The sequence below is a fragment of the Oryctolagus cuniculus genome, chromosome 17, assembly GCF_964237555.1.
Source record: "Oryctolagus cuniculus chromosome 17, mOryCun1.1, whole genome shotgun sequence".
In the NCBI taxonomy this organism is placed as follows: Eukaryota; Metazoa; Chordata; class Mammalia; order Lagomorpha; family Leporidae; genus Oryctolagus; species Oryctolagus cuniculus.
This window is the reverse complement of record NC_091448.1, coordinates 43,993,221-44,018,936: the sequence shown is the minus strand read 5'-3', so window position 1 is coordinate 44,018,936 and position 25,716 is coordinate 43,993,221. Positions and strand designations below refer to the sequence as shown.

At 55.2% G+C, this 25,716-nt stretch overlaps 1 protein-coding gene and 1 long non-coding RNA gene across 6 annotated transcripts in view; one reads left to right on the top strand and one right to left on the bottom strand.

Moving 5' to 3' along the window:
- Window positions 1–513: 513 nt before the first annotated feature.
- SLC13A2 (solute carrier family 13 member 2) lies at window positions 514–21,537 on the bottom strand. Its single transcript, NM_001177592.2, is given in 12 exon segments — window positions 514–1,190; window positions 1,613–1,750; window positions 2,310–2,471; window positions 3,420–3,541; window positions 3,767–3,855; window positions 4,023–4,247; window positions 5,938–6,060; window positions 6,170–6,350; window positions 7,471–7,679; window positions 7,792–7,928; window positions 8,639–8,767; window positions 21,396–21,537. Coding segments are annotated over 12 exon segments (1,782 nt in total). The 5' UTR covers window positions 21,498–21,537; the 3' UTR covers window positions 514–1,025.
- The window catches only part of LOC138846170 (uncharacterized), a 27,073-nt gene continuing 15,593 nt past the window's right edge, over window positions 14,237–25,716 (top strand). For 2 of the 5 annotated variants that reach the window (XR_011383608.1, XR_011383607.1), the window contains exon 1: window positions 14,237–14,722. This is a non-coding gene — a long non-coding RNA (uncharacterized lncRNA). Of the gene's footprint in view, window positions 16,811–25,716 lie in introns of all 5 variants that reach the window. The other 3 variants (XR_011383606.1, XR_011383605.1, XR_011383609.1) reach the window with 2 other exon arrangements.

The following is a 25,716-nucleotide window of genomic DNA, read 5'->3' as shown; positions in this document are numbered from 1 at the left end:
CAGTCTGTGAGCCTGAGGGGTGGGGTCTGGTCCTGGCTCTGCCTGCGCTGGGCTGCTCCCGTGAGTCTCACCTGCACCCTTCTTGCTGCAGGCTGCCCTGTGGGTGAGGGTCCGTGTTTCTGGGTGCCCAGCTCGGGTCAGCCTGCCTCCCCTGTGCTGGTGGGACTGGTTTTTCCAGCTGGAGGAAGGGTCGGTGAGGAATTGGCAGGGGCAGAGGGTTTTATGTAAATGCGCAGGGAGTGCTCTGGGAACGGGGAGGCCGGTTTTCCCAAAGACACGCAGGGACTGGCAGCTCCCAATTAGCCGGGCTCAGTGATGTCAGTGCTACTTTCCTGGGTGGCTGCGCCCACTCTGGTCGGCCTTGGCAGGGGTGCCCGGCCATTACCTTCTCCCCTGAACGGGAGGGGTGCCGGGGGGGACGCCACACAGGAAAGAGGCCAACCCGCTTCCCACCACACTCCCCAACCACGTGTGGGCCAGCCTTGGAGATCGCCATGGAAAAACATCCCAGACTCTACTGAAAAAGACTTTAATGGGGTTGATATTGTAGCCCCTGGAGGCTGTGGGGACCTCAGCAGGCCGGGCCAGTCCCAGAGGCTGTTCCCATGGCAACCACTGCAGGCCCCTTCCCCCTCCCAGGCACCGCCAACCCTGAGTTTCAATAAATATAGTGCACAGTGGGGTATGGTCACTAAACTGGGGCGACAAAGCCCTGGGGAGCCAGGCGGGGCGCGTGATGCTGTCTGTGAATGCACACGTGTGTGTTGTCAGCTGTACGCATGCTGGGACCACGTGCACACACAGGGACCCCCCCCCTCAGTCATGCTTATGTCACATACCCTCCTCGCACGCATGCCCATACACATACACGGATGCACACGTTCTCCTCCAACACACGGGAGCTGAGTGCACACGCCTTCCTCAGTCACACGCCGGGGACTGCAGCTGCGGCCCCTCCCGGCTCCGAGGAGTGGGGACAGGGGCAGGTCTTTAGGGGCCTGGCCAGGTGCCCCCCCACCCCCAGGCTATGGGCTAGGTGCGGTGGGGGGGCTGGCCAGGCAGTGGGTGGTGCTGTTGGAGTGGGCCCACGAGGGGAAGGTGTGCAGCTGGAACATGGGCACGCCCCAGCTGTTGATGGCCAGCATGATGACCAGCACCCCGATGATGTTGAGCATGATTCCTGCCCGGGCCTGGGGGGGGAGAGCCGGCTTGATGGAGCAGGCACGGGGCGGGGGAGGGGGCACCCATCCCTCAATGTCCAGGGGTGCTCAGGACACCGCCCCCACCCCGCCTCCAGCAAAACTCTCCCTGGGAAGTTCTCCCATTGGCCGCCCCTTGCGCCACTCCCAGTACTAATGTTGAAAAAGGAGACTGCTCTGAGCTTCTGGGGCCCTGGCCTTGTGTCTGAGTGTGGGCACCTGGCACCCCAGAGCCCCCCCCCCCCCGCATTCACCTCTCCACCTACGCAGGCAGGGCCTGGAGACGTTCTAGCTGAGGGCTCACTTGCAGGACCCCCACCCTCCATGGGGCTTTAAGCTACTTTGGGGTCTGCCAGGATGGACACACGGGGGCAGGGAGGAGGCTGAGACACTCCGGCCTCCCTGCCACTCACCATATCAGACACTCTGAGGCCCCCAAAGGAGAAGACGATGGCATTGGGTGGGGTGGCCACGGGCAGCATGAAGGCCAGCGACGAGGCCAGGGTGCAGGGCAGCATGACGTACAGCGGGTGCAGGCAGATGGCCTGAGCCTGGAGGGCACAGCGGGCTGCGCTGGTCTCCGTCCCCATCCCATGGCAGGAGGCACAGCCCCTGGGGTCTCCCACTTCCCACCAACCCCATCGCACTCTCCGCCATGAACCCACCACTTCTGCTGGTGACCTGGGAAAGGCCCCTTGACCTCTCTGGAGGGGATGAGTGTGCGCCCTGCCCTGCGGGGCGTGGTGAGGGGAGGGGCCCATAAAACGGATCTCAAAGGGGCTCTTGGGGTGTCATCAAAGGCTGCGGGAACGCGCCTGGGGAGGAAGGGGCTGGGGACGCTCCAGGGAGCAATTTCATTCTAGCACCTCTGGCATGGCCGGAATGGGGGCTGGGGTGGGGAGGTGGGTGAGGCCACTCCAGGGGTGACTTCACCAGGGATGGGGTGAGTCAGGGGCCGGAGTACCTTGGGGCCCAAGGTAACTCAAGAGCTTGGGGGAGGGTGGATGCTGAGGGGTCATCTCTAGAAAAGACGAGGAAGTGCATAGAGGACCCATGATGGAGGTGGGCTGGAGGGCTGCCTGGAGGAGATGTTTCTGCAGGGCTGCTCACCATGGAGGCCAGGATGGGCAGTAAGAGTGTGGTGGTGGCCGCATTGCTAGTGCACTCAGTGAAGGTGGCAACCAGGAGGCAGATGATGAAGACAGTGGCAGGAGGCGGCACGTGCTGCAGTGGCATCAGCTTGTTCCCCAGCCACTGCGACAGGCCTGATTCCTGCGAGCAGAGGGGGTGGTGTGGGAGAGGCAGGGCACCCAGAGCCCTCTATGCAGGCTCTGGGAGGGTCCTGCTCCTGCCCACTTGTCCCCCAGCTCCAGAGGCAAAGCAGCTCTGAGGGGAAGAGAGGAAGCTCTACTCTCAGCAGGAGTGACAGGCAAAACTAGGAAGCAGCCTGGGAAGCCCAGGCCTGGGGGCTCTGCCCCTGCCCAGTCTCTCTCAGGACATAGGGGACAACCTCAGGCCTCTCCTCCCTCACCCACCCCAGCAGTGAGCTGGGGGCAGGGAAGGTCCTGGTAGAGGCTGGGAAGAAGCTGGCAGCGGGGGACGGGGTGGGGTAGTGGGGGGCTGCACAGGGTCGAGAGAGCTTCGCGGGCTGCCTTGCGGCTGTCAGCGCGGGCAGCAGGGACGCTAGTTCACTCAGCTCTGGCCACTGTCAATGGCTGCACCACCTACAGCCCCGAGTCCCCTGCGTCAGTCCCTGCAGGGGGCAGTTGCTTCCTGTCTGTGCAGGGATGGAGCTCAGCCAGAACGGAGGGTTTCTCTCTCTGGGATGGAGACTCCCGGAGAAAACTGTTCTCTGCCCAGAGCCTGGCTGGCCGTGATCATAGCGCCCCCTGGTGGTATCCGCGGGCAGATAGCATGAACCCAACACCAATTTTTCGCGGTGCTGAAGCTGCTTCGGGCCAGCAGGGCTTGGGCTTGGGCTTGGGCTGGGCTGAGTCTCTGGGAGCAGGCCCTGCCCCTCTGAGAAGCCCACCTTCCCTGTGGCTTTGCGAATGGATTAGTGAGGCGTCCCGAAGTCTTGTGTTTCTTTTTCCTCCCCTCTAACCAAAATCTCTCCTGCTGTTAGGGGGCTCCTAAGTGGGGATCGGGTTTCTTCTCTGTGGGGTGGCTGCTGGGCCTCCCTCAGGCAGGCTGGACAGGGGGCTGGAGGGTGTCTCTCACCTCACTGCCCTTGGCCAGGGCGTAGCCGCCACCCAGCAGGAGAACGATGTTCCAGGGCATCTTCTTGTTCACCAGCTTCCAGTTGAGGAGGGCAGGCGGGGCCTTCAGCCTCCCTGGGTTGTCTGCCCCCAGGCGGAAGGGGACAGGTCGCCAGGTCACCCGGGGGAGCAGGACTTGCTGCCCCTCCACTCTGGGCTCCTCTGTGTGGGTCTCTGCTGGAGCTCAAGGCACCCCGGTTCTACAACAGCCCAACTCCATCCCCGGGTGCTCCTGCCAGCTGTGGTCCATTGCATGCCTGAATGGGGGTGCTGCCCAGAGACCCTTCCCTGCCCCAGTCAGGCACTTACCTGGGTCCTGGGTCAGTCCTGGGATCTTGGAGGGCACCATGAACAAAAATACGCCAATGAGGATGGACGCTGATCCGTCGGACACCATGCTGTGGGGGAAGATTGGGCGGGCTTAGCGGCCCAGGGGCCCAGGGGCTCAGGGCCTCAGGCAGGAGTGGGCGGGAGGAGGGAGCCCTCCCAAGACATCCTGCAAGCCTCCCCCACGCCCCAGTGTCCCTTCTCTGGTGGGTTCCGCGGCCCCGGCAGCAAATCTCACACTCTCCCGCTGGCGTCGGAGAAAACCAGGTTGCCCCAGCCGTGGAAGAAGCCTGGCTCCCGGGTGAACCAGAGCAGCACCAGGATGACAAAGAGGATGAACACAGCCTTTTCGGCAAAGGACATGGGGCCCAGCAGCCTGTACTGGGTCTGGATGACACGGTAGGCCGCCTGCTTGCGCTGTTGCTCGTGCTCCTGCTCCCTGATGCCAAAGTTCTTCCGGAAGCTATGGGCAGAGGGGCGGGGTGGCTCGTGAGGGGCCCCCCACCATCAGAGAACTGAGGGCTCTGGACGCCCACGAAGTCAGGATCCAGGCCTGCAGAAGGTGTCTGCACTAGAGCCCTGGGTCTGCCCGAGATTCTGGAGGACAGTGGAAGCCTCTCGGGGAGCTGGGCTTCCCCATGCTTGGCCGTGCCTCCATTTGTCTCATGGACCCCCCCTTCTCCCTAGAGGTTCCCTATACTGAGTCTCACCTGCACCCCTGCATAGAACAGGCTGAAGAGGACGGGGCAGCTGGCCTCAAGCTGCCCTCTGGCTCACAGCGCCCCTCCTCCAGCAGCTTTTCAGGAAATCCTCCCTTGCCTGTCCTCCCTGCTCTATGCAGTCTCTGCCAGCCAGAGCCCCACCCCCACTGTCCTCAGAGGCGCAGGGGGCTGTGGCCCGCTTCCTCGTGCCACTCGCTTCACTCAGGTTGACATTAAACTTTTCGCTTGAGTGCATCTCGGCTTCCCTGCGGGACTGCAAGTTCCTGAAGGGCAAAGACCGTGCTCCCCACAGCGCCGAGTCCCCCACGGGGCCTGGCACTGTGCTGAGCTCTTCAACTACCGTCTTGCCTTCCGCTTGCCCCTAACCTCCATCCAACCTCACTGCATCTGCTCCAGTGATTTGTCCAAAGTACAGCAACAATGCTTAGATTTTTCCAGTGGCACCCCACAGTCTGGGAAGGAAGAGCAAACAGCAGACTGTACCACAGCTATCATCCTGTATCCATGGCAGACATCACTAATCAATCACAGACTCAATTCCAACTGAGCCTTGGCAGGGTCCCCATGATTTTTAGCTCAGAACTCCAAACAGTGACTACCAGTGACCCAGGGAAATAAGAATGAAATATGTAGTCCATGCTTGGCCTCAAGGACAGGGTTCACGCTCTCTGTGTGGTGCACGAGAGCCTGTGTATTCTTCCTCACCTACTTCTTGGCCTACATGCTGTGATATTCTCTTTGCTCTTTGTGTGTCAGCCTCACAGAACTGGAGTTCCCCCAAACATACCATGTTTTTTCTTGCCTCTGAGCATTGTGCAAGCTTTTCCTGCTACCTGGAATGCCTGTACCCCATTCTCCAGCCCTGCAAGCTTCATCTCAGGCATCAGCTATACCAGGAACATTCTGGAATCCCCACCACCCTGGGCTGACTCAGATACTCCCCCTCTGTGCTGCCACAGCACCTGGACTTTCCTCTGTCGTGGTCCTCACCGTGTCATCACCTATCAGAAGGGGAGCTACGAGGACAGGGACAGAGCCTGATGCCTCCTAGTGTTCTTCTAGTATGCACACGGCCAGGCATACTGTAGGAGCTCAGCAAATGCTTCTGTAAGTGACTACACTCAGTATGTGCTCTTTAAGAACTTACCCAAGGATTTGGAGCAGCCTAGCAAGGGGCTAGCCTGGGCATCAGCTCTGTGTTTCAACCCAGCACTGAGAAGTCTAGCTATGCTTCTTAGGCCTCTGCTTGTCTGCTAAATGGGGTAGCACTCTCCAGCTAGTAATTCTCTCCAGCGGGAGGGCAAGTGTGCAGGGACGTTGGGAGGGAGAGGCTTTCTCAGTGGCACGGTCATTTTCCACATCTCGACCCCACTGGAGGCGCCCAGGGGTGCAGGGAGGGACTGGGCTTCTCTTACCCACTCCACCACTCACTTGATGCCCAGGAAGAGGATCTGCAGCCACAGCCATGACAGCAGCAGCAAGATCACCATGATGGGGAAGGCAAAGCCGAACCAGGAGGCAAAGTTCACCACATTGGGGTTTTGGGGGAACAGCCTGTGGGGGACGCAGTGGGCCGCTGTGTGAGGGTGCCTGGTGACTGTCCAGTTCACCTGCCCCCTCCCTGGGGCGGGGGGGACGTGGAGGACCCATTTCCATCACTCACGAGGTCATCTGGCCTTGCAGCACCAGGTTGGGTGTGGTGCCAGTCAGTGTGGCAATGCCCCCAATGCTGGCTGAGTAGCACACGCACAGGCTCATGCCCTGGGAGAACCGGAGCTGCTCCTGGGTCATGTGCTCCCCTGACTCCAAAGGAACAGCTGGGAGGGGCTGGGCTTGCCCGTTATCTGGGAAGAAAGGAGGGCTCAGGTGGGCGTGGCCTCAGGGTGACCATGGAGGAGCACCACTGCCAAGGGCTGCTGCCAGTGAACAGCCCGGATCTGGGCTGGCAGCAGGGCAGAGGCTGTCTCCAGATCTGAGGGGGCCCAGCATCCCCCTGGGGCTTCCCTGGGGCAAACTCTGGGGCACCATGAGAGAGAGAGAGAGAGAGAGAGAGAGAGAGAGAAACTCTTCTCCTGGTCGGGTGACCCTGTACCTTGGTGTGCCCAGAACCCAGCAGATCCCTAGCACAAGAGCCTTGGCATTTTATGTATTTGAGAGACAGAGGCAAATAAACACAAACAAAAATCTCCCTTAGGGGCTCCCTGCAGTGCCAACACCCCATATGCATGCTAGTTGGAATCTTGGCTACTCCACTTCCAACTCAGCTCCTTGCTAATATGCCTGGGAGAGTGATGAAAGGTGGCCCAAGTGCTTGGCCCCTGCCAACTGTGAAGTAGCTCCTGGCTCCTGGCTTTGGACAGGCACAGCTCCGGAGCTGTTGCAGCTTTTTGGGGAGTGAACCAGCGGATGGAAGATTCTCCCTCTCTCTTTCTCTGTAACTCTGCCTTCCAAATAAAAATAAAAATAAAATAAAATAGAAGAAGAAAAGAAAGAAAGAAGAGAGAAAGGAAGGAAGGAAGGGAGGGAGGGAGGAAGGGAAGAAAAGAAAAGAAATCTCCCTCCCACCAGCTAATTCCCCAGATGTCCTCAACAGCCGGGAGCTGGGCCGGGGCTAAAGCTGGGAACCAGGAGCTCAATCCAGGTCTTGCACATGGGTGGCAGGAACCCAAGTACTGGAGTCATCACTAATATCTCCTGGGGTTTGCATTAGTAGGAAGCTGGAATGTGGAGCCAGAGCCAAGCACGGAACCCAGGTTCTCTGCTGTGGGATGCAGGTGTCCTAACTGCTAGGCTAGATACCTGCCCCGGTCTTGGCATTCTAGAATCAGGAGTTCCAGGTCGACCAGGACAGACTGGCACCTCTGCCTCCTCTCTCCCCAGGCTCCAGGATGACACCTCTGGGAACGGACAATCTCTCGGAGGCTCCCCTAAGAACCAAGGGCTGGAGGCAGGGGCTGGCCTCACCTTTCTCGTCCACCTTGCTTGTTTCCTTCTGGGGACTTGGTTCCTGGAGCTCGAAGGTGGGGTTGTCACTGCCCTCCTCCACGTTACTCTGTGTGTTGTTCAGCTCCTGCAGCACGGCGTGCGCGATGGGCACCATCATGGCCGTGCTGGCCGTGTTGCTGATCCACATGGACAGGAAGGCCGTGACCACCATGAAGCCGAGGATCAGCCTGGGGAAGGACAGACAGACACACGCGCCGCTGTTCCAGCTCCCTTCCGGGCCTCTGGTCCCGGAGCACCACCTCAGCCCAGGCTCTCCCCGCCTGGTTTGTGGGGACTCACAGGGCAGGCCGCACCCCAGTGAGGAGGAGCACCCGCAGGGCGATCCGCTTGTGCAGGTTCCAGTGTTCCACGGCGATGGCTAGCAGCAGGCCCCCGATGAACAGGACGTTGGTGTCCTTAAGGTACTCAAGGCCGACCTGGAGGCAGGGACACTCCTGAGAGGCGGCCTGACCCTGGGGTCTCCCACTGTGTGCCAGCCACCTGCACTCCACAGACTGGAATCTCCCTGGGCTCTTGGCACCAAGTGGGAATGGCCTTTGAATTGTCTGCCGTTTGGTATTCACCTTGTTCCTTTTTTTTTTTTTTTTTTTTTTTTGCCAGACTGAGCCTTTCTCCCTTCCGGAACAACTGAGAAGCGCTGTAGCTGATTCCAGTCATGCTTCGCTCCTTGGACTGAGAGTGAGAACATTCAGAGGTGTTCCTAAGCTACGAGAGCAGTGGTCCTCAAACTGTGGTCCCTGGGCTGGCATCTTGGCTGCTGTCCGGAATGTGTTAGAAATGAATTGCTTGAGCCGTGCCCTAGATCTGCTAAATCAGAAACTTCAGGGTAGGGGCTAGCCATCAGTGCTTCAGCCGGCCCTCCTGGTCATTGATGTTTCTTCAAGTTCACGAGCCACCGGATTCAAGCACTCAGGTTCTGGGTCAACAGGCCTCCACTTCCATAGCCCAAGGGTGCTCACTCCCACTTTGAGTTAACTCAGAACCATTTGCACACTCAGCCTTTCTAGAGTGGCTTCCCCCTTGTCCTGACCCCTCTCTCAGTGCTCTCCGTGTGCCCCGCCGAGGGTGAGGCCTCCTTGTCTGCCGATGCCAAGGGAAAGTCGCCTTCCCGTCCCTGGGGGCTTACCTCAGAAGCTTCCATGATACCCATCATGGGGAACAGGCAGAGGGGCAGGAGGGCAGTGACGGCCAAGGGCAGAGCATCAGTGCACCAGAACAGTGCCATGAGGATGATGGCGTAGGCACAGTAGGCTTCCTGTGGGCGAGGGCAGTGTCACAGGTGCCAGAGGGGTGGGACTGTGTCCTCGAGTCACGTCCCCTCCTGCCACCCAGAAAACCCAGGCCACTCGTAACAGCATCGGGAGAACCTGTGAACCCCATGGCCAGTGACTCTCAAGCCCAGGGGCCCATCTCATGGGTTGGGCCACCACCTGCAACACCGGCATCCCATATCAGAGCATTGGTTCAAGTCCTAGCCACTCCTCTTCCAATCCAGCTTCCTGCTGATATGCCTAGGAAAGAAGCGGAAGATGGCCCAAGGGCTCGGACCCCTGCCACCCACGTGGGAGACCCTGATGGAGTTCCAGGCTGCTGGCCTCTGCCTGACCTAGCCCTAGCCACTGGAGCCATTTGAGGAGTGAACCCGCGGATGGATCTCTTTCTCTCTGTCTCTCCTTTTCTTTCTGTCACTCTCCCTTTCAAATAAGTGAAATAAGTGTTTAAAAAATAAACAGCAACAACAAAACAAAGCAAGGCATTCACAGCCTCGCCCTTGACCTTGGGGCCACAGACATTATCAGGGTGAGTCTGGATGGAGTGGGCTGTCAGACCCCATCCAGCCTGAAGGCCTGCAGGGGATGTAGGCGAGGGTCCCGGTGGGATGGGTGCAGCCAGTGGAAGAAGTGCCACTCAGTCTATCCAGCTCTTACTGCCCGCAGGAGTGAGTTTACTTGTGGCCGTGAGCTGCAAGAGGTTGGAGTCCGCTCTGCGGCATCTGGATCCTTGGAGCTCAGGACCCAGAGGACTTTAGAGCAAATCCTGTCTGGGAAGTTTTGGGAGCCGAGCCTGGTGGTTACACTGCACAGCTGCACAAGCGCCGGTCACAGCTCTGGACTCCGTGAGAGGTTCCCAGGCCTGGGCGGGGCAGGGAATTGGGTCTTTGGGTAGCAGGTCCCACTGTCCTTTCCCTCACCAGAAGTCCACAGGAGCCTGACCTCAGGGCTGGGAGGGAGCTGGCATGGAGGCCAGACAGTGGACCCCAGACGGCAGGGGTCCAACCTTTGTAGCAGAGCAGCTCCCAGGGCTGGGGAATCATTAACCAGCAGGAGGGCTCCGGGGAGGGGGCACCCGCATCCCAGGTCGTCCAGGGCTAGGCGCTTGCCCATTCTTTGCACGCAGGATTAGTGGGCAGCAGGGCTGGAGGGCTGCTCCTTTCCTCCCCACCCAGCTGCCCTGCCCTTTCCCCCTCTCTCTGCAGGGCACGGGCTGGGAGCACCCCTCACACCCTCAGCACCCTGAAACCTGGAGCAGATCCCCTGGGGTGGGAATGGGAGGTCAGGAAGAGGAAATTGCTGTGGATTGAGCAACTCCTGGAAAAACTCACAGCCATTAAGGTGGGTGTGGTGGTCCCACTTTATAGATGAGCTCAGAGAGTTAAGTGGCTGTCAAGGGCGCACAACGAGGGAGGGGCTGAGCGGGATGGAAACGCGGTGAGGAGTCTGGATTGTACCCAGGAGCAGTCCCTGCGTGTACAGGGCAAAGGGGCTGCTGAGCCCGCAGCACCCTTTCCTCTCAGCCGTCACAGCCTCCCCTCAACCAGGACTCATCATCGGACCCAGGGGTGGGGCCACCTTGACCCTCGACCAGAGACCCGCCCCTCCTCCCCCAGCCACATTCCGCATTCTGCTGATGCTGGGGTTTCTTCATCCCCTCTTACCTGCCTCGGGCTAAGGGCAGGCCAGCCCCTCTGCACCCTGGCTCTGCACAACAGGAATGCTCTGGGACAAAGGGGTGGGGTGGGAGGGGGGCAGCTGGGGCACTGCTGATCCAGGCACTGTGCTGTGTGTGTCTCAAATGCTTGAAAACCTCCCCACTGAATTGCTCTGCCAGACGGTGACTACTGTCCTCATTTCACAGAGGAGAAAGAAAGGGGAATAAATGAGATAAGCGTCTGGAGTCACACAACCTCAGAGGAGAAGCCAGGCTCTCTGGTTTCCTGGGCCCTAGCTTTTCTCTTCTACTTTGAGCTTAGTCCTTCACACTGCTGGAGGCATGAGGGGCTCAGAATCCATAGCCATAGGCCCTGACGCTGCCCGTCCCCTGGGCTCTGTGCAGGGGCTTGGCTTTTTACATTTTTAAAAAAATCTGTTTACATTTTATTTGAAAGGCAGCGAGGGGCCCTGGTGTCCCCCGTCCTGTTGGCGCTGTTGTTGGTGGCTCTGTCACAGAGATCTGGCTGCGGCCATCAGACACTGGGTCTCTGCCTGGATCAGTTCTTGGAGCTGTCTCATGACACATCTCAACATGCTGATTGCGTCTGTCATGATTTTGAAATTATAGTAGTTACTTTACCAGTGCCAGACCTTGTTTATTACATTAGAAAATGGGCACATGTGTTCCTGGATTGTAATTTATTTTTTCATATTCTGATAACTCTATTTCAGAATAATTGGTTTCCTTCACAATTCTACACATTTTACCTTGTGCATTTCAAAGCAATATTCTGAGAAGGGCAGGAATGGAGACCCAGGGAGGCCTGGCACTGCCTTGTTGTCACTCCCCGACCCTGAGAAGCTCTGAGCAGGGGGTGCTGTTCCTGTTCTGAGAGAGCCCTGGGTCAGCTAGCAGCCCCTTGGGTGCCACCTGAGAGCGGAGCACGGGGGACCCTTTCTCCTGAGCCCCACTGGCAAGGTCAGGATCCCCACATCCAGCAGCAGGGATTCGGGGATCAGACCTCTCTCCCTGGCATCCTCTCTGCCTTGCAGCCAGCTCTGTGCAACTCGAGCTGGCCCAGCTCAGCCGCAGCCTATGGCACGGGACCCAGCTGGCCCACATGCTGGACCCTGGCTCACAAGCCTTCCCAGGGGTGGGCCCTGGGCCTCTCCGTGTTCCCCAGCCCCTCATCCCACAAACGCCCTCTCTGAGCCAGGCCTCCATCCCGCTGCCTACCCCTCACCTGCTCCCTCTGACTTCTCTCCAGCTCTGGGCCACTAAACTGGTCCAAGCCTCAGCAGTTGTCACCAAGCTTCCTGCAACAGCTTCTTTGTCTCTCAGCTCCCTCTCTTGCCCCTGAAATCCCTTCTCCTTGCTGTAGTCAGACCTAATTTGTACACCTGCCTCCCAACACAGGTCTACACAGCTCAGACCCCTCAGTGGCTTCCCGCTGTTCTTAGGCCCCTAAGCTCAGGTCTGGTCTGAGCCTAGTGTCTTAATGCTCTCCTCCCTTGCCCTCTTAGCTCCAGTCACAGAGGCCCCTCTTCAGGCTCCTAAAGCATTCTCCCCACACTCCAGCCACAGGGCCTTTGTACCTGATTTCCCCGTTCTGGACCTCTCTTCCCTTCCCCCTTTCCCTAGTTGATGTCTTTTTCTTGAAATCCCAGCTCAAACATTCCTTTTTCAGTGAAGCTGGGGTAGAGCCCCCATTTTCACACGTGAAGCCCCAAGCCACTTCTGCACAGCATTCACTGCAGTTTTAGGAACTAAGTGATGAGTGTCAGGCTTTGTCCTCAGGGAGCAAAGGCCATAAGTCTGGTTCTGCTCACCCGCACAACAGAGCTGACACTGAGTGGAGGAGGGAGTGAACCCAGGCCCTGAGGAGGCACAGGAAGGAAGTCTGCGAGCCCTGTGGGATGCCCAGTGATCAGCAAAGGACAGAAGACAGGAACCGGCAGAGGGGCTTCCAAACCCGAAAGCTGGCACCCGGCTTCCTCTGTCATGTGGAAGCTCACGTGCAGGGCTCAAGAAACCCAATGCCCAGTGCTGTTGCTGTGTGTCCAGGGGCAATACACTTAACTACCCTCAGCTTTTTAATGTTGCGGGGAGGGGGAAATCCTTCATCTACAGCATCCCCAGCTGCGCGGTTGGGAGGGTGAGGAGGGCTGACAGAGGTGAGTATGTAGGAATAAGCTGTAAGCAGATGGGCAGATGGCAGGGTTGGCGTAGGGACAGAAAGGTTCTCCTGGCCTGCCAGGGAGCCAGGGTGCATGCATGAGGCACAAGTGCAAATGTAGCATGTGGCAGGGCATCCAGGGCAGACTCTGGACCCCAGGCGAGTGGCAGGTGTGGGCCAGGTGAGCGACTGTGGTTTTTCACCCACTGTGGGCACGGCACAGCCTCCAGGTGTCAGGCAATAGCAAATTTGCCCACATTCTCAGAGGTGTCACAGCTCCTCCCTTCTAGTGACTGAAGGATAACCCAGGGGCGGGGATGGGTTGACATGCAAGGGGCCACTCTGCTGTCCCTGGCAGGCGGGGATGCAGCTGGAATGAGGTGAGGCATGAGGTGGCAGCCTGCCAATGCCACTGCGGAGGACAGACCAGAAGCGCAGGGGCCCCTTCCCGGAGCCTCCTGTCTGGGTTGAGGGAGCCCCAAATAGAGGGGCCACTGAGCAGGTTCTTGAGGATCCAGCAGGAGTTCAGTGAGCGGGCACAAGGCGTTGCAGCAAAGGAGTAAGTATAGAGGGAACAGATGAGCAGTGTTCTCAGAGGGACGGACACTTGGGAAGAAGCTTGTGTGCCCTGAGAGGGATCTAGGTCCTCCCTGGAGGACTGGAGTGAAAGCGGGAGGCCCTTGAAGGGTTTTAAGAACAGAGTGTCACAGTCAGGCTGGTGTTTTATTAGACAATTCCACCAATGCTGCCTTATGTGACATAAAAAAAGTATGTACATGAGTGTTAATATATACTTAGGGAAATCTTGGAGTTAGTTCTTACCCCTTCCCTTTTTAAAAAAAATGTATTTGAGAGAGAGAGAGAGAGCAAGAGAGCAAGCTCCTATCTGCCGGTTCACTTCTCAACTTGGCACATGCATGCAAAGCTGCAATGGTCCAAGCTGAGCTGGGGCCAAAGCTAGGAGCTGGGAACTCAATCCAGGTCACACGGGTGGCAGGAAGCCAGTTACTTGAGCCATCACGCGCTGCCTCCCATGGTGTGCATGAGCAGGAAGCTGGCAAGTGGAGCTGCAGCCAGCAGTCCTGCCCCTGCATTCCAGTGCGGGATGGGGGCTTTTTAACTGCTAGGCTAAACACCCTTCCCTCACCCTTTGTTTTATACCAGGCACCCCTTTCAAATGCCCTAAATAAGATGCCAGGGTCTTCAAACAGTCTGTGGATAATAGAACTAAAAGGTAGGTTTCTTTGGGTGCAAAAAAAAAGTTGAGATCTGTGCAAGGAATAGGGGGGTGCTCCAAAAAGTTCATGGGGAATGGGTACTGTGAAAAAGCCACGCATGGATTTCCAAGTGTTTTGCACCAAAATAAACTTACCTTTTAGTTCCATTTTCCACAAACTTTTTGAAGCATCCTCATACATAGGACAACAAAGGAAATCAAATGCATGGAAATACAGTGATGAAAATACGAAAAAATGCTGGGGGATGAAACCATCCCAGGAATAACAGACGGTTGTCGAATGCCTGGCACTTGGCTGAGGCCACGCGAAGGGGACAGTGGTCAGTCTCCGAATAGAACCCGGGCCAGAAGCCACGCGGCCACCTCAGCAACAACGACCGCCAACTTTCCTACGTTTGGGTCCCGCCCTCTACCCCCACTTCCGGCCCAGAGCCAGTCCGACAAAGGCAAATTCGCGCCCCAAACCAATCCCTCTGGGCGCCTCCTGCCCACGGCCTCAGCCGCGCTCTCCCCCTGTCCTGGGCCCGGTCTCCTTGAGGTGAGCTTTTCACTTCGGCTTCTTTATGTAAATGGCCTCATTGCATCACCTCCTGCTCTAAGCGGCCTTTGGGAGGGAGACAATGGATTCTGAGTGTCAGAGAAGGAGGAAGTGGGCGGAAGAGCCCTGACATCACGCTCTGGGCCGGGGCCAGGCCCGCCGCTGCCCACTGAAGAGCATACACGCCAGCCGGAACAGCGAGGAACAAAGCATTCCCACACTCCTCCAGGAATTTCTTCCTCACAACAGCCCTGGGCCTGGCGGCTGGACGGAGTCCAAGAAACCAGACTGCGAAGACTACCTGGCTTGCCAGTTCCTGGCCTAAGAGGTGCTCATCACAAGGGCCAGGATTTAGTAACTAACGGGGAGGGGGCAAAGCTGCTCTCTAGTCCAGAGGTCTCCCCCAGCCTCTGAGGCGGGCTTCTCCTTTAGTCCTAGTCCTACTTCCGGTCCACCCCGAGGCCAGCAAATCGGCCTCCACACACCCTCAGGGTTGGTCCTGTACACACAGTGACCACAGTGCCTTTCTCTGGTGGGACACCAGACACAACTTCCTGTTTCCTAGGTGGGAACATCCGGGGCCTTCCTGGCCACAGCAGCTGCGCGTACAGGGCCATGGAGAAGTGGGGTGTTCATGTGGTGCCTGGAGCCAGCTGGGATGTTCCAGGGGTCCAGGAACCAGGCTAAGAGACAGAGGATGAAAGGAGCGAGTGTTTCCACACTGGGTACTCCACGTGTGAGTGGCATTTCCAGAAGTTTGAGGAGAAACCCAGTTTGTTTTGGTGCACAAAATAATATTGAAATCTGTGCATAATTTTTTCATAATACACATTTTACATGAACTTTTTGAAGACTGCTCATGTAAAAATTTCAAAGTTTTTCGCACCAAAATAAACTTATTTTTAAACTCCATTTTCCATGAAATTAAACAAAAAGATTTATTTGTTTGAAAGGCAGAGTGGTATAGAGAGAGGAAGAAAGAGAAATCTTCCATTCACTGTTTCACTCTCCAAATGCTCACAATAGCCAGGGCTGGGCCAAGCCAAGGCCAGGAGCCTGGAACTGCATCCTGGCCTCCCAGGTGGGTGGCAGGGGCCCAAGCTTTTGAACCATCACCTGCATTAGCAGAAAGCTGGATTGGAAGCGGAATAGCCTGGACTCAGTACTAGGCACTGCGATATGGGATGCAGGCATCCAAGCGTCAGCTTAGCCTGCCACTCCTTAACGCCAGCCCCTTCCGTGAACTCCTTGGAGTGGAGCCCTGTGTGTTATCTCATAGCATGTCATCTACCTGACAGCTCTTTGGAGAGGAGAGGACTTGGAGCAGCTCAGTGAGGTCACATACTGTACATGCTTCCCCATAGCTTTGAATTCATATCTATCTGGCTCCAAAATCCATGTTTTGTTCCTTGAACTCTGCTTTCTCGACTGGATACTCAGGAAATATCAACAGATAAAGGGTCCAAACTCCTTGTCCAGTCTTCCTGTCCACAGTGAATCACTGTCTTAGGGCTCAGGAGTAGCTTGCCTTAGAGGAAAATTATGCACATTTCACTTCTATTTTTACATTATTTATGTAATTTGAGAAGGAGAGAGAATTCTTCCATGCACTGGTTTACTCCCTACATGCCCCCAGGGGGCCAGGAGGGAACAAGGAGGTAGGAACTCAGTATGGCTCTCCCATGTGACTAATAGGGATCCAAACACTGGAGCCATCACCCGCTGCTCCCAAGGTGTGCATTAGTAAGAAGCCGGAAATGGGAGCAGAACTGGGACTTGAACCCAGGCACCCTGATATGGGAATATGGGCGTTCCAAGGGTTGTCTTAATTGATAGGCCAAAGGCCTGCCCCATCACCGAGATTTTAAAGGGTACATGCACTGTTCTTGTGTTCTAGAAGTACTCATGATTGCAATTAAGGACTTCTCCTTCTGCTCTGACTGTAAATACAATATATTGATTTTACTGGGCTCTGTCCCGGCTGACATTGCGTCATGGGGAGGCTGGTTTTACAAAACTTCCCTTTGGGTTCCGGGAATCATTTGCTTTTTTTACTCTAAAGTGTTAACTGTTTGACCTCTTAGCAAGTTATTTACCCCTCATTGCCCTGAGCATACAATCCCCACTCCCCCACCTTGGCCTTGTAGGACTAACACTGGCTGACCTGCAATCTTGGCCTTACTTGGGCCAAGGCCCTGGCCCTGGTCCTTTGCACTCGCTACATGTTTTGCCTGGGTGGCTCTTCACCTAGAGCTGTGCTTGACTGGCCCTTACCAGTGAGGTCCGGGGGTAAATACCACCTCTGGGTGGCCTTCTCTGAGCACCCTGCTAGAGCAGCCCTGCCCCAGGCCTGTCAGACAACCTGCTGGACTATGTGCACAGCTTCAAGAAATGTGTGGAAGAATGGAATTAAAAGGTAAGTTTACTTACGTGCAAAAGTTATTTGAAATTCCTCTCCTTGTCTATTTTTTTCTCCTCTGCCTATCTCGAAAGAGAACAGAAAGGGGGGCAGGGAGGGGAGGGGAGGAAGAGAGGTGTTGGCATTTAGCCTAGTTGTTAACATGCCTGCGCACCTCATCGGATCACCTGGGTTCAACTCCTGACTCCAGCTTCCTGCTATGTAGACCCTGAGAGGCAGCAGGTGATGGCTCTAGTAGTTGGGTCCCTGCCACCCATGTGGAAGGCCCCAGCCCTGGCCCAGCTCATCCATTGCAGGCATTTGGGGGAGTAAGCCAGTGAATGGGAGCTTTCTCTGTCTCTCTCAAATAAATAAGACTCAAATGCATTCAAATCCACATATATGGAACAGCAGCATTGTGGTATAGTTGGTTAAACTGCTGCCACTGATGCTGGCATCCCATGTGAATGCCAGTTCGAGTCCTGGCTGCTCCACTTTCCATCTAGCTCCCTGCTGGTGTGCCTTGGAGAGCAGCGGAGGGTTGCCAGGTGTTTGGGTCCCTGCACCCATTTGGAAGACTTTGCTCCATCCTTGGAACTTTGCAAAGGGAACAGATGAGCAGTGTTCTGGCTGCCCTCTGGATGACATAGCACCCGTCTCCTCCTCCAGATTGTAAGCAGCTTGAGGACAGAACCTTCCTGATCATTGTCAGCAATGCCTGTCACAGGGCAGGAGCTCAACAGATGCCTGGAACTGCAGAGTGGTCAAAGGATTAAGAGATTAGCTGACAGCTAGATGGAGGAGAGGAGGATAGCTTGAGGGGAGGGGGTCCCGATAAGGGGGTATCACCCTGGACAGCCTCAGGCAGAGACCCAAGGCCAGCTTCTAGTCTAAACTTTTTGTTCTAGCTGAGCCTTTAAGCAAATTATTTTACCACTCTGAACCTCAGTTTACCTGTCTGTAAAATGGAGAAAATGCTAGGAGCCTCACAGTAACACAGAAGCTTTTGTGAGAAATAAATGAGCTAATGCTTTGAAGTGGTTGGCACAATGCCTAGACCATAAAATAAACTTAATAAATGTGAACTATTAAATATTATGGACCCTGCTCTGAGCCTAACCTGGGTTCCGCCTTCTCTGGGACACAGAACCATATGCTAAGTGCAGGGCTTATCAAAGTCCTCTTGTTCATGTGCCTTCCTTCAGGCATACAACAAGTATTTTTTGAAGCATTTTCTATGTGCCATGGCACAAAACACAGTCCTTGAGCTCACGGAGCCTACGTTCCTGTGCATGAAATCAGAGAATAAGAATTCTAGAAGCAAACAGATAAGTAATTTCAGAGAGCAGGGACAGGCATCTGGTGCAGTGGTTAAGATGTCGTGCTATTCCCTAGTGAAGTACCTGGGTTCAATACCGATTCTCTGCCCCTGACTCCAGCTTCCTGCTAATGCAAACCCCAAGAGGCAGCAGGGACGGCTCTCATGATTGAGTCGCTGCCTCCCACGAGGGAGACCTACATTGACTCTGGGCTCCCGTTTTTGGCCTGGCCCAACCCCAGCTGGTGTGGACATTTGGAGAGCAAACCAACAGGTGAAAGCTCTGTTTGTTTCTCTGCCTCTCAAAAAGTAAATAAATTTTAAAAAATAAAAATAATTTCTGAGAGCGGTCACCCTATACAAAATAAGAGTTACGTAATAAAGAATGATGGCATGGTCAGAGGAGGCTTTGTTGAAGCTGAAACTAATGAACGAGATGGGGGCACGTTGGAGAAGTCCGTGGGGGTGGGAGCAAGGCTGGGGAAAAGCTGCCACCGAGGCGGGAGGCAGAGCGTGAGATCTGAACCTCAGAGACTCGCGGCTGCTCCGGTTTTACTGAGTTTCATTCTAAGTCTGATAGGAAGCCGGTGCTGGGTTTTAAGCAAGGCTGTGGCCTGCCCCTGTGTGCTGGAAGGGTCACCCTGGCTGTCAGATGAAGAACAGCCTGTGGAGGGGAGAAGCTGGTGGAGACAATGAGGGGTGGGGTGAACCTGTTGAGAGCACCAACGGCCCCAACGTAGAGCTCGGTTGTCTGGCTTATGATTTTCCGACTTAATGATGGTGTGAAAGTGATATGCATTTGGTAGGAGTTGTACTTCGGATTTTGAATTTTGATCTTTTCCTAGGTCACTGATATGCACCCTGATTGTCCCCTGTGGTGCTGTGCAGTCAGAAGAGTAAACACCCCACACCCTGCAGCGGGCTGTGTCGCTGAGCAGGGGTGCCGTGGGTCACATGTACTGAACACATCTCCACTGAGAGATTTTCAACTTACTGTGGGCTTCTCTGGCTGTAACCCCAGCAGAAGACAAGGCGCATACATCTATCTTGTTTTGGGGACACCTGCTGGTGTAGGAGGCAATGAAGGAAAGAGAGGAGTAGAGAGTGACTCTGGGTTTCCATCTGGCCCAGCAAGGGAGCTAACTGGAGCCTTTCTCAACAAGGAAGACTTTGGGAAGAGCCGGCTGGAGGTGGACAGTCAGTATGTTGATGTCCACATCAGCATGTCCACGTGGGAAAGGGCATGCCGCTTACAAAGCGAAGGTTTGAGTGGAGGAGGTGCCCAGTGCAAGTTGGTTAGTATGTTTAGAGGTTGGGGCTGGGGTGCAGACTGGGGACCCATGAGCATAGAGATACTTTTCAAAGAGAGAATAAAATGCCCAGAGGGGAGACCCTGGGAAACGTGGACCTTCAGAGGAGGAGCTAGGAGAGGCGAGAAGACAACGAGAAGAAGGGGTCAGCAAGGCGGAGAAGAGGGGTGAGGGGCTGGGCTGCGTCAGATGCAGGAACCGGGCAGACTGGTGACGTGGAAGTTGATGGGGGTTTTGGTCTCAGGAAGAGGAGAGAAAGTGTGGGCGCAGTGCAGCATTCTTCCTAGCGGCTCTGTTGTGAGAAAACAGAGGAAGAAGCAACTGGAGGGGCAGTGGATGAAGGGATGGCTCTTGTTTCTCCAAGAGGAGGTTATTACAGCACCATCACAGGCTGCTGGCAGAGGTCAGAGCAAAGCGCTCCAGAGGGGCTGGCCTCCCGCAGGTAAGACCAGGGGAGATTGTCCGCTGGGTCAGGATGGGGCAGGCATCGAGTGTGCGCTAGAGACAGGTGCAGCACCAGAGACAGGTGCAGCACCAGAGACAGGTGCAGCACCAGAAGCAGGTGCACCACCAGGTGCACCAGAGGTGAGGCGGGGGCCACACACTGGCTGTGCTCCACCAAAAGCCCTGGCTTCTAGCACTGACTTGGGTTTTTCTGTGTGGGCTTAGACAGGTATCCAATGTTTCTGGGTTGTGCTTCTCCAGAATTAGTGGTGGGGGTGGGGGTGAGGGTGGGGTGACAGTTAAAATCACAGCCCCTGTCTGGCTTCCTTCTCGGGTTTAACACGCCCACCCCAGCCTGTTTGAAGATCCATGTGATGTGGCCCCAGTGCAGGGATAACATTAGTTTTGGTCTGAGATGAAGGTCATCACAAAAATCAGCCAGGCCTTGTCACTCACCAGGTATCAGGGCCCCGGGGGCTGTGCCACTACCGCCCCAGCCCTTCAGGCTTTTGCGGACAACATGAACAAAATCCTGACTCAATTTCCCTACCTGTGACAAAAGGAAGAAAATGGCTGCTTGGGCCTTTCGGGGGTGTGGGTGGGGCCGGGGTGATGATTCTGTGCCAGCCTTCAGGAGGTGGGGGTGGAGAAAAGACAGCCCCAACTTTGGCGCCAGGCCACGCCCCACTCTGCTACTTCCCAGCCATGCCTTTGCCAGAGGCAGGTTTCCTGTAGGGCTTAAGCTTTAAGACCCTCCTCTCGGAGCCACCCTTCCCAAGCCTCTGCTAGTTCTTGAGCTATACTTTTGCGTTCTTTTCCCATAAAGGAGGCCCCAAAGGTATATAATGCCCAAGCTCCACATCAGGATCTGTCCTATAGCTTCGAGTAAGTGACTCAGCCTCACTTTCCCCACCTGTAAAATGGGACTATCAGCTGTGCCTCGGGAGATGGGTGAAAAGGATATACAGTGAAGGCTCAAATAAATGAGAGATGAAGTTATGACTGCTGTAGTGGGTGGGGAAAGGAGGCACACCTGGCTGTGCCCAGCTCTCCCTCCCTCCGGTGCACAGCCTTTGCACTGCCCACTGGCAGGGTCCCCCTGCTCGGCAGACTTAGCCTGGAGGTCACAGGTATGTCTGCACTCAGACTCACAACCTGCTGGCAGCCTGCTTTCTCCACTCGCCTTCCAACTGTCTCCAAAGCCTGCCACCAGCCACCCCCTCGTCTCCCACAGAGCCAGGCCAGGGCAGATCAACCCCACCTGCCGCCTCCTGCATCTCCTTCATGGGCCTGACTTCCTGTTTCCCACGCAGCTTATTTCAGATGTACCTAAGCCATTTCTACCGGCCGAGCAGAAGCCGCCTTTGATGTCTTAACCCTCAGCCCCCAGAAGGCCCAGGATGTTACAGCCTCTCTTTCAGAGTGGGGGGATGAAGAGGTTGCGGGGTCCTAAGGATACCCCATCCTGGCCCATACCGTCCTTCCTCTGTGCCTGCTGGAGTTGTCCACATCCAGAACCCTAAGTCCTTACCTTTCTGGGGACGAGGATGGGCAGAGGTAGCAGGGAAATGGGCAGAAGGAACACGAGCAGGTACATGCGATAGGCCCACAGGCCCTGCCAGCAGGTGGCCATGGTGTGGACAGCCTCCAGGAGCCGGGAACTGCAGGACCACAGGCACAGCAGAGCCAGCAGGTAGCCCAGGGCAGGCTTATATAAAGCCAAGCCAGTGTTAACCATTGACCCACCCTGGCAATCAGAGAGGTTTTGGAGATTGGGAGGTGAGAGTAAGGAGGAGGGACTGCAGGCGGAGTAAAGATCAGGAAGACTTTGCAAAGGGAGGAGGAAAGACCGGGAGCAACGGCTTCAGGTTCCTTGAAGAAGCTAAGCCCAGAGTTAACTCTGTCTGCGCACAGACTGCCGAGGGCAGCTGCTGGGGGAGTGGCGAGGGAAGAGCTGAGGAGTGCAGGGCTGCCCCACAGGGGTGCGCCCACGCCCTCCTCCCAGCCCGGCCCAGCCCAGCCCAGCCCATCCGGCCCCTCTCCTTTGAGCTTCCCAAAGCCAAGTTCTTAGTAGGGCCCTACGTACAGGGCCCTGGGAGGGGTGTCCCCCGCTCTGCCCACAAGGACATCCTGCCCTCTAGGGGTTTCCAATCTAAAAATCAATATCAGCAGGAATCAAGAAATCTGTCAAAGTCACCTGGTCTGGCTGATTTGTGCTCACTGTGCGACCCCAGGTCACTGACTTGACTTCTCAAAAATAGCTTTGTTGCTGAACAACGCCCCCCACCCAACTAGGCAGAGGCATTGCTGCAGAACCCCCAAATGGATCCACTTGCCCACCGCACAGAAAGCCAATCCTTGACATCGCGATGGTGGAAGAAAGTGGGTGTTCACTGCACGGCACAGAGCAAGGAGCCGTGCAGCTGTGGCCTGCTTCCCGGGCTCCCTGTGGAGTGAGGGGTGAAGGTTCTTATAGAATGAAACTGAGGCCGAGAGGTGCGTGATCAGCTCGTGTCCAAGCTCCTGGTTGGTCAGTGGTGCTCGTGACCTTCCCCCTGATTGGTCGGTGATGCCGTGCTCTGTAGGGAATTTATGGTGGCCAGGTGGGCTGCATTTGTCTGGGGGTTACGTGAAGGTGTCAGTGACATTCTGCCAGGACCTGGACCTCCCCTACACAAACCTCCCCGGACAGCACTGGCCATCAAGGTTCTTATCTGTTGGAGAAGTGAATGACTCCTTGAGTTGGGTGATTAGAGCCTTGTAGGGCCAGCTGGACCACTCCCTCAAGTCAGTGAATTCCTTGTGATAAGAGACGGGCAAGGACACCTTGGGCCAAGGGGGACAGAGGAGAGGCTGGGTCCTCTTTATGTTATAGGGGTTCAGTTTCAGCCCCCTCTATTTCTTGTTACTTCTCAATTCTGAGGGAGTAGGGGTGAGGACTGCTCTGTCTGCTTCATACTGTTTATGGGGTGAAGTGGGGGTGTTTTCAGGATCAGAAGAGAGGAAGTTGCGAAGAAACTTCCTAGCCTGTCCCAGGTTTAGCTGTGGAGACCCCCTGCATACACTAGCGTTGGCCCAGCCAGTCTCTGCACAGCTTTATCTTGGGTATGTGTCACCGTTCCACAGCAGCAGTAAAGGCACCCACATACCAGCATTCCTAGACCCATGATGACAGCCAGAGGAATCAGTCATTTTTCCCACCAGGAAGCTCTCAGTCCCAAGGAGGACAGAACCATTGATTAAGACTTGGTGTGTAGCACTGTTTCAGGACAGCGTGAATAGCATTTGTCAGTGTCTTAATGAGCAAAATCACACTCTCCAGCCCTGTCTCTAGAACAGAGATAGCAAGTCATCCCACCCACGGAGGACAGACCTGGTCGAGCTGTAACGTATGCTTGGGAAGATGTCAGACTTCTGTATACTTTCTCTATCTTCCTTGAACCCAATGAAGGCCCAGAATACATCTTTTTCTCTATCCCAGGGGAAGCCAAGGCCACCAACATTTCTTATTTACTTCAAATCAGTGTGGCTTTTTACCTTCTTACTTCTTCCCAGGCTTAAGGCATGGGTGAGGACTTTGGAGTTCAGCTTGCAGAGCTAAAATACCTGGTGGCAACGCTATTGTTTCTAGTTTCCTAGGGAGTAATCACTGCATACCCACCCCTTCATTCTTCTGGTCCAGGAAGCTGTTTCCATCCATGAACGTTTCAGTCACACCTGTTCAATAATCTGTAATCAGTTATGTACACGTTCCCCAGAGAGATCTGGGGGCAAGGTGGCTGGATTGAAAGATGATACAGTTTTAGAGTAACAGTTCGGTTTTTAACGTGGCTTCGTAGCTCCCAAATATCCAGAAATGAGCCAGTAATCTCCTGTTGCTCCTGAAGTGGCAGCGCACAGTGAGCTGTGTGCACTGTGGTAGGCTGCCCGAAAGTGAACTGCACAAGCAGCCGGTATTCTGAGATGTACCAGCTAGCCTTAGGTGGCAATGTCCAGATCTCAGAACATCATTTTATTTTTTCCAAAATTTGAATCATTACTTCTAATGGTAGCCCGCCCTTCTCAGGTAAAGGGAGGTTGGAGAGCTCCCTCAGCGCTGCACTGTGGGTGCTGTTTATAAATTCTAGTATTGGGTGTGAGAATGTCGAATCTCATAGCTCGTTTCTGTCTCTCTTTGGAATGGGGTCCCTCTCGGGAGAGTATAGTTTGGGCAGAGTCTTTTGCAACAGTTACTATCAACAGTCACACACAAGAACCCTTCTTTTTTTTTTTTTTGGACAGGCAGAGTGGACAGTGAGAGAGAGAGACAGAGAGAAAGGTCTTCCTTTTGCCGTTGGTTTACCCTCCAATGGCCGCCGCGGCCGGCGTGCTGCGGCCGGCGCACCACACTGATCCGAAGGCAGGAGCCAGGTGCTTCTCCTGGTCTCCCATGGGGTGCAGGGCCCAAGGACTTGGGCTATCCTCCACTGCACTCCCGGGCCACAGCAGAGAGCTGGCCTGGAAGAGGGGCAACCGGGACAGAATCTGGCGCCCCAACCGGGACTATAACCCAGTGTGCTGGCGCCGCAAGGCGGAGGATTAGCCTATTGAGCCACGGAGCCGGCCAAGAACCCTTCTTTTACAATCTCTCAGCTTTAATTTGATTTAGAATTGACACCAGTGACTCCATCTTGATTTTTTTTTAAGAGTTATTTTATTTATTTGAAAGTCAGAGTTACAGAGAAAAGTAGAGCCAGAGAGAGGTCTTCCATTTCGCTGGTTCACTCCCCAAATGACTGCAATGACCAGAGCTGAGCTGATCCGAAGCCAGGAGCCAGGAGCTTCTTCCGGGTCTCCCATGCAGGTGCAGGGGCCCAAGGAGTTGATCCATCTTCCACTGCTTTCCCTGGCTATAGCAGAGAGCTGGATTGGAAGTGGAGCTGCCAGGACTCAAACTGCAGGCTGGGGATTTAACCTGCTGTGCCACAGCACCGGCCCCCTCCATCTTGATTTTTATGCCCTCCTTGCAATGAAGATCCATTCCCAAAATGAAGGCTGATCAGTCATGTTTGTCCCTTGTTGCCAGGTTGGATTTGACCTGGCTGTTGATGCAGTCTTGTATCAGGAGGAAACTGATGACAAGGAGCTGATGTCAAGTGGTCTTTATGCTACCTTCACCTGAAGTTTATTCTCAAACTTAGTTTTATTTGTTGTGCAGGCATGAGTCATCATCTAAAAGTGCCAGGCCAGTGTTGTCTTGCCAGGAATTGTACTTCTGTAGAATTCTGACAGCCAGTAGGCACAAAGCTCAAATAGAAAAAAAATAGATAGCAAAGCCAAGAGGGGCCAACGCTGTGGCACAGTGGTTTGACGCCCTGGCCTGAAGCGCCGGCATCCCATATGGGCACTGGTTCGAGGCCTGGCTGCTCCACTTCCCATCCAGCTCTCTGCTATGGCCTGGGAGGGCAGTGGAAGATGGCCCAAGTCCTTAGGCCCCTGCGCCCACATGGAAAACTCGGAGGAAGCTCCTAGCTCCTGGCTTCGGATCAGCACAGCTCCAGCCATTGTGGCCAATTGGGGAGTGAACCATCGGATAGAAGACCTCTCTCTCTCTCTCTACCTCTCCTTTCTCTGTTTAACTCTGCCTTTCCAATAAATAAATAAATCTTAAAAAAAAAAAAGCCAACAAGAACATAACAAAGCAAGTTTGTATCTAAATAAACAGGATTACAGTTTCATAGCAAAAATATTATAATTGACTATTCATGTAAATATAGAATGGAAGATTGACTAAACATAAAGTAATCAGACCCAGAAAACTCTTAAGTTAGCAAGCCTCAAATCAATGAACAGAAATTTTAACCTAAAAATAG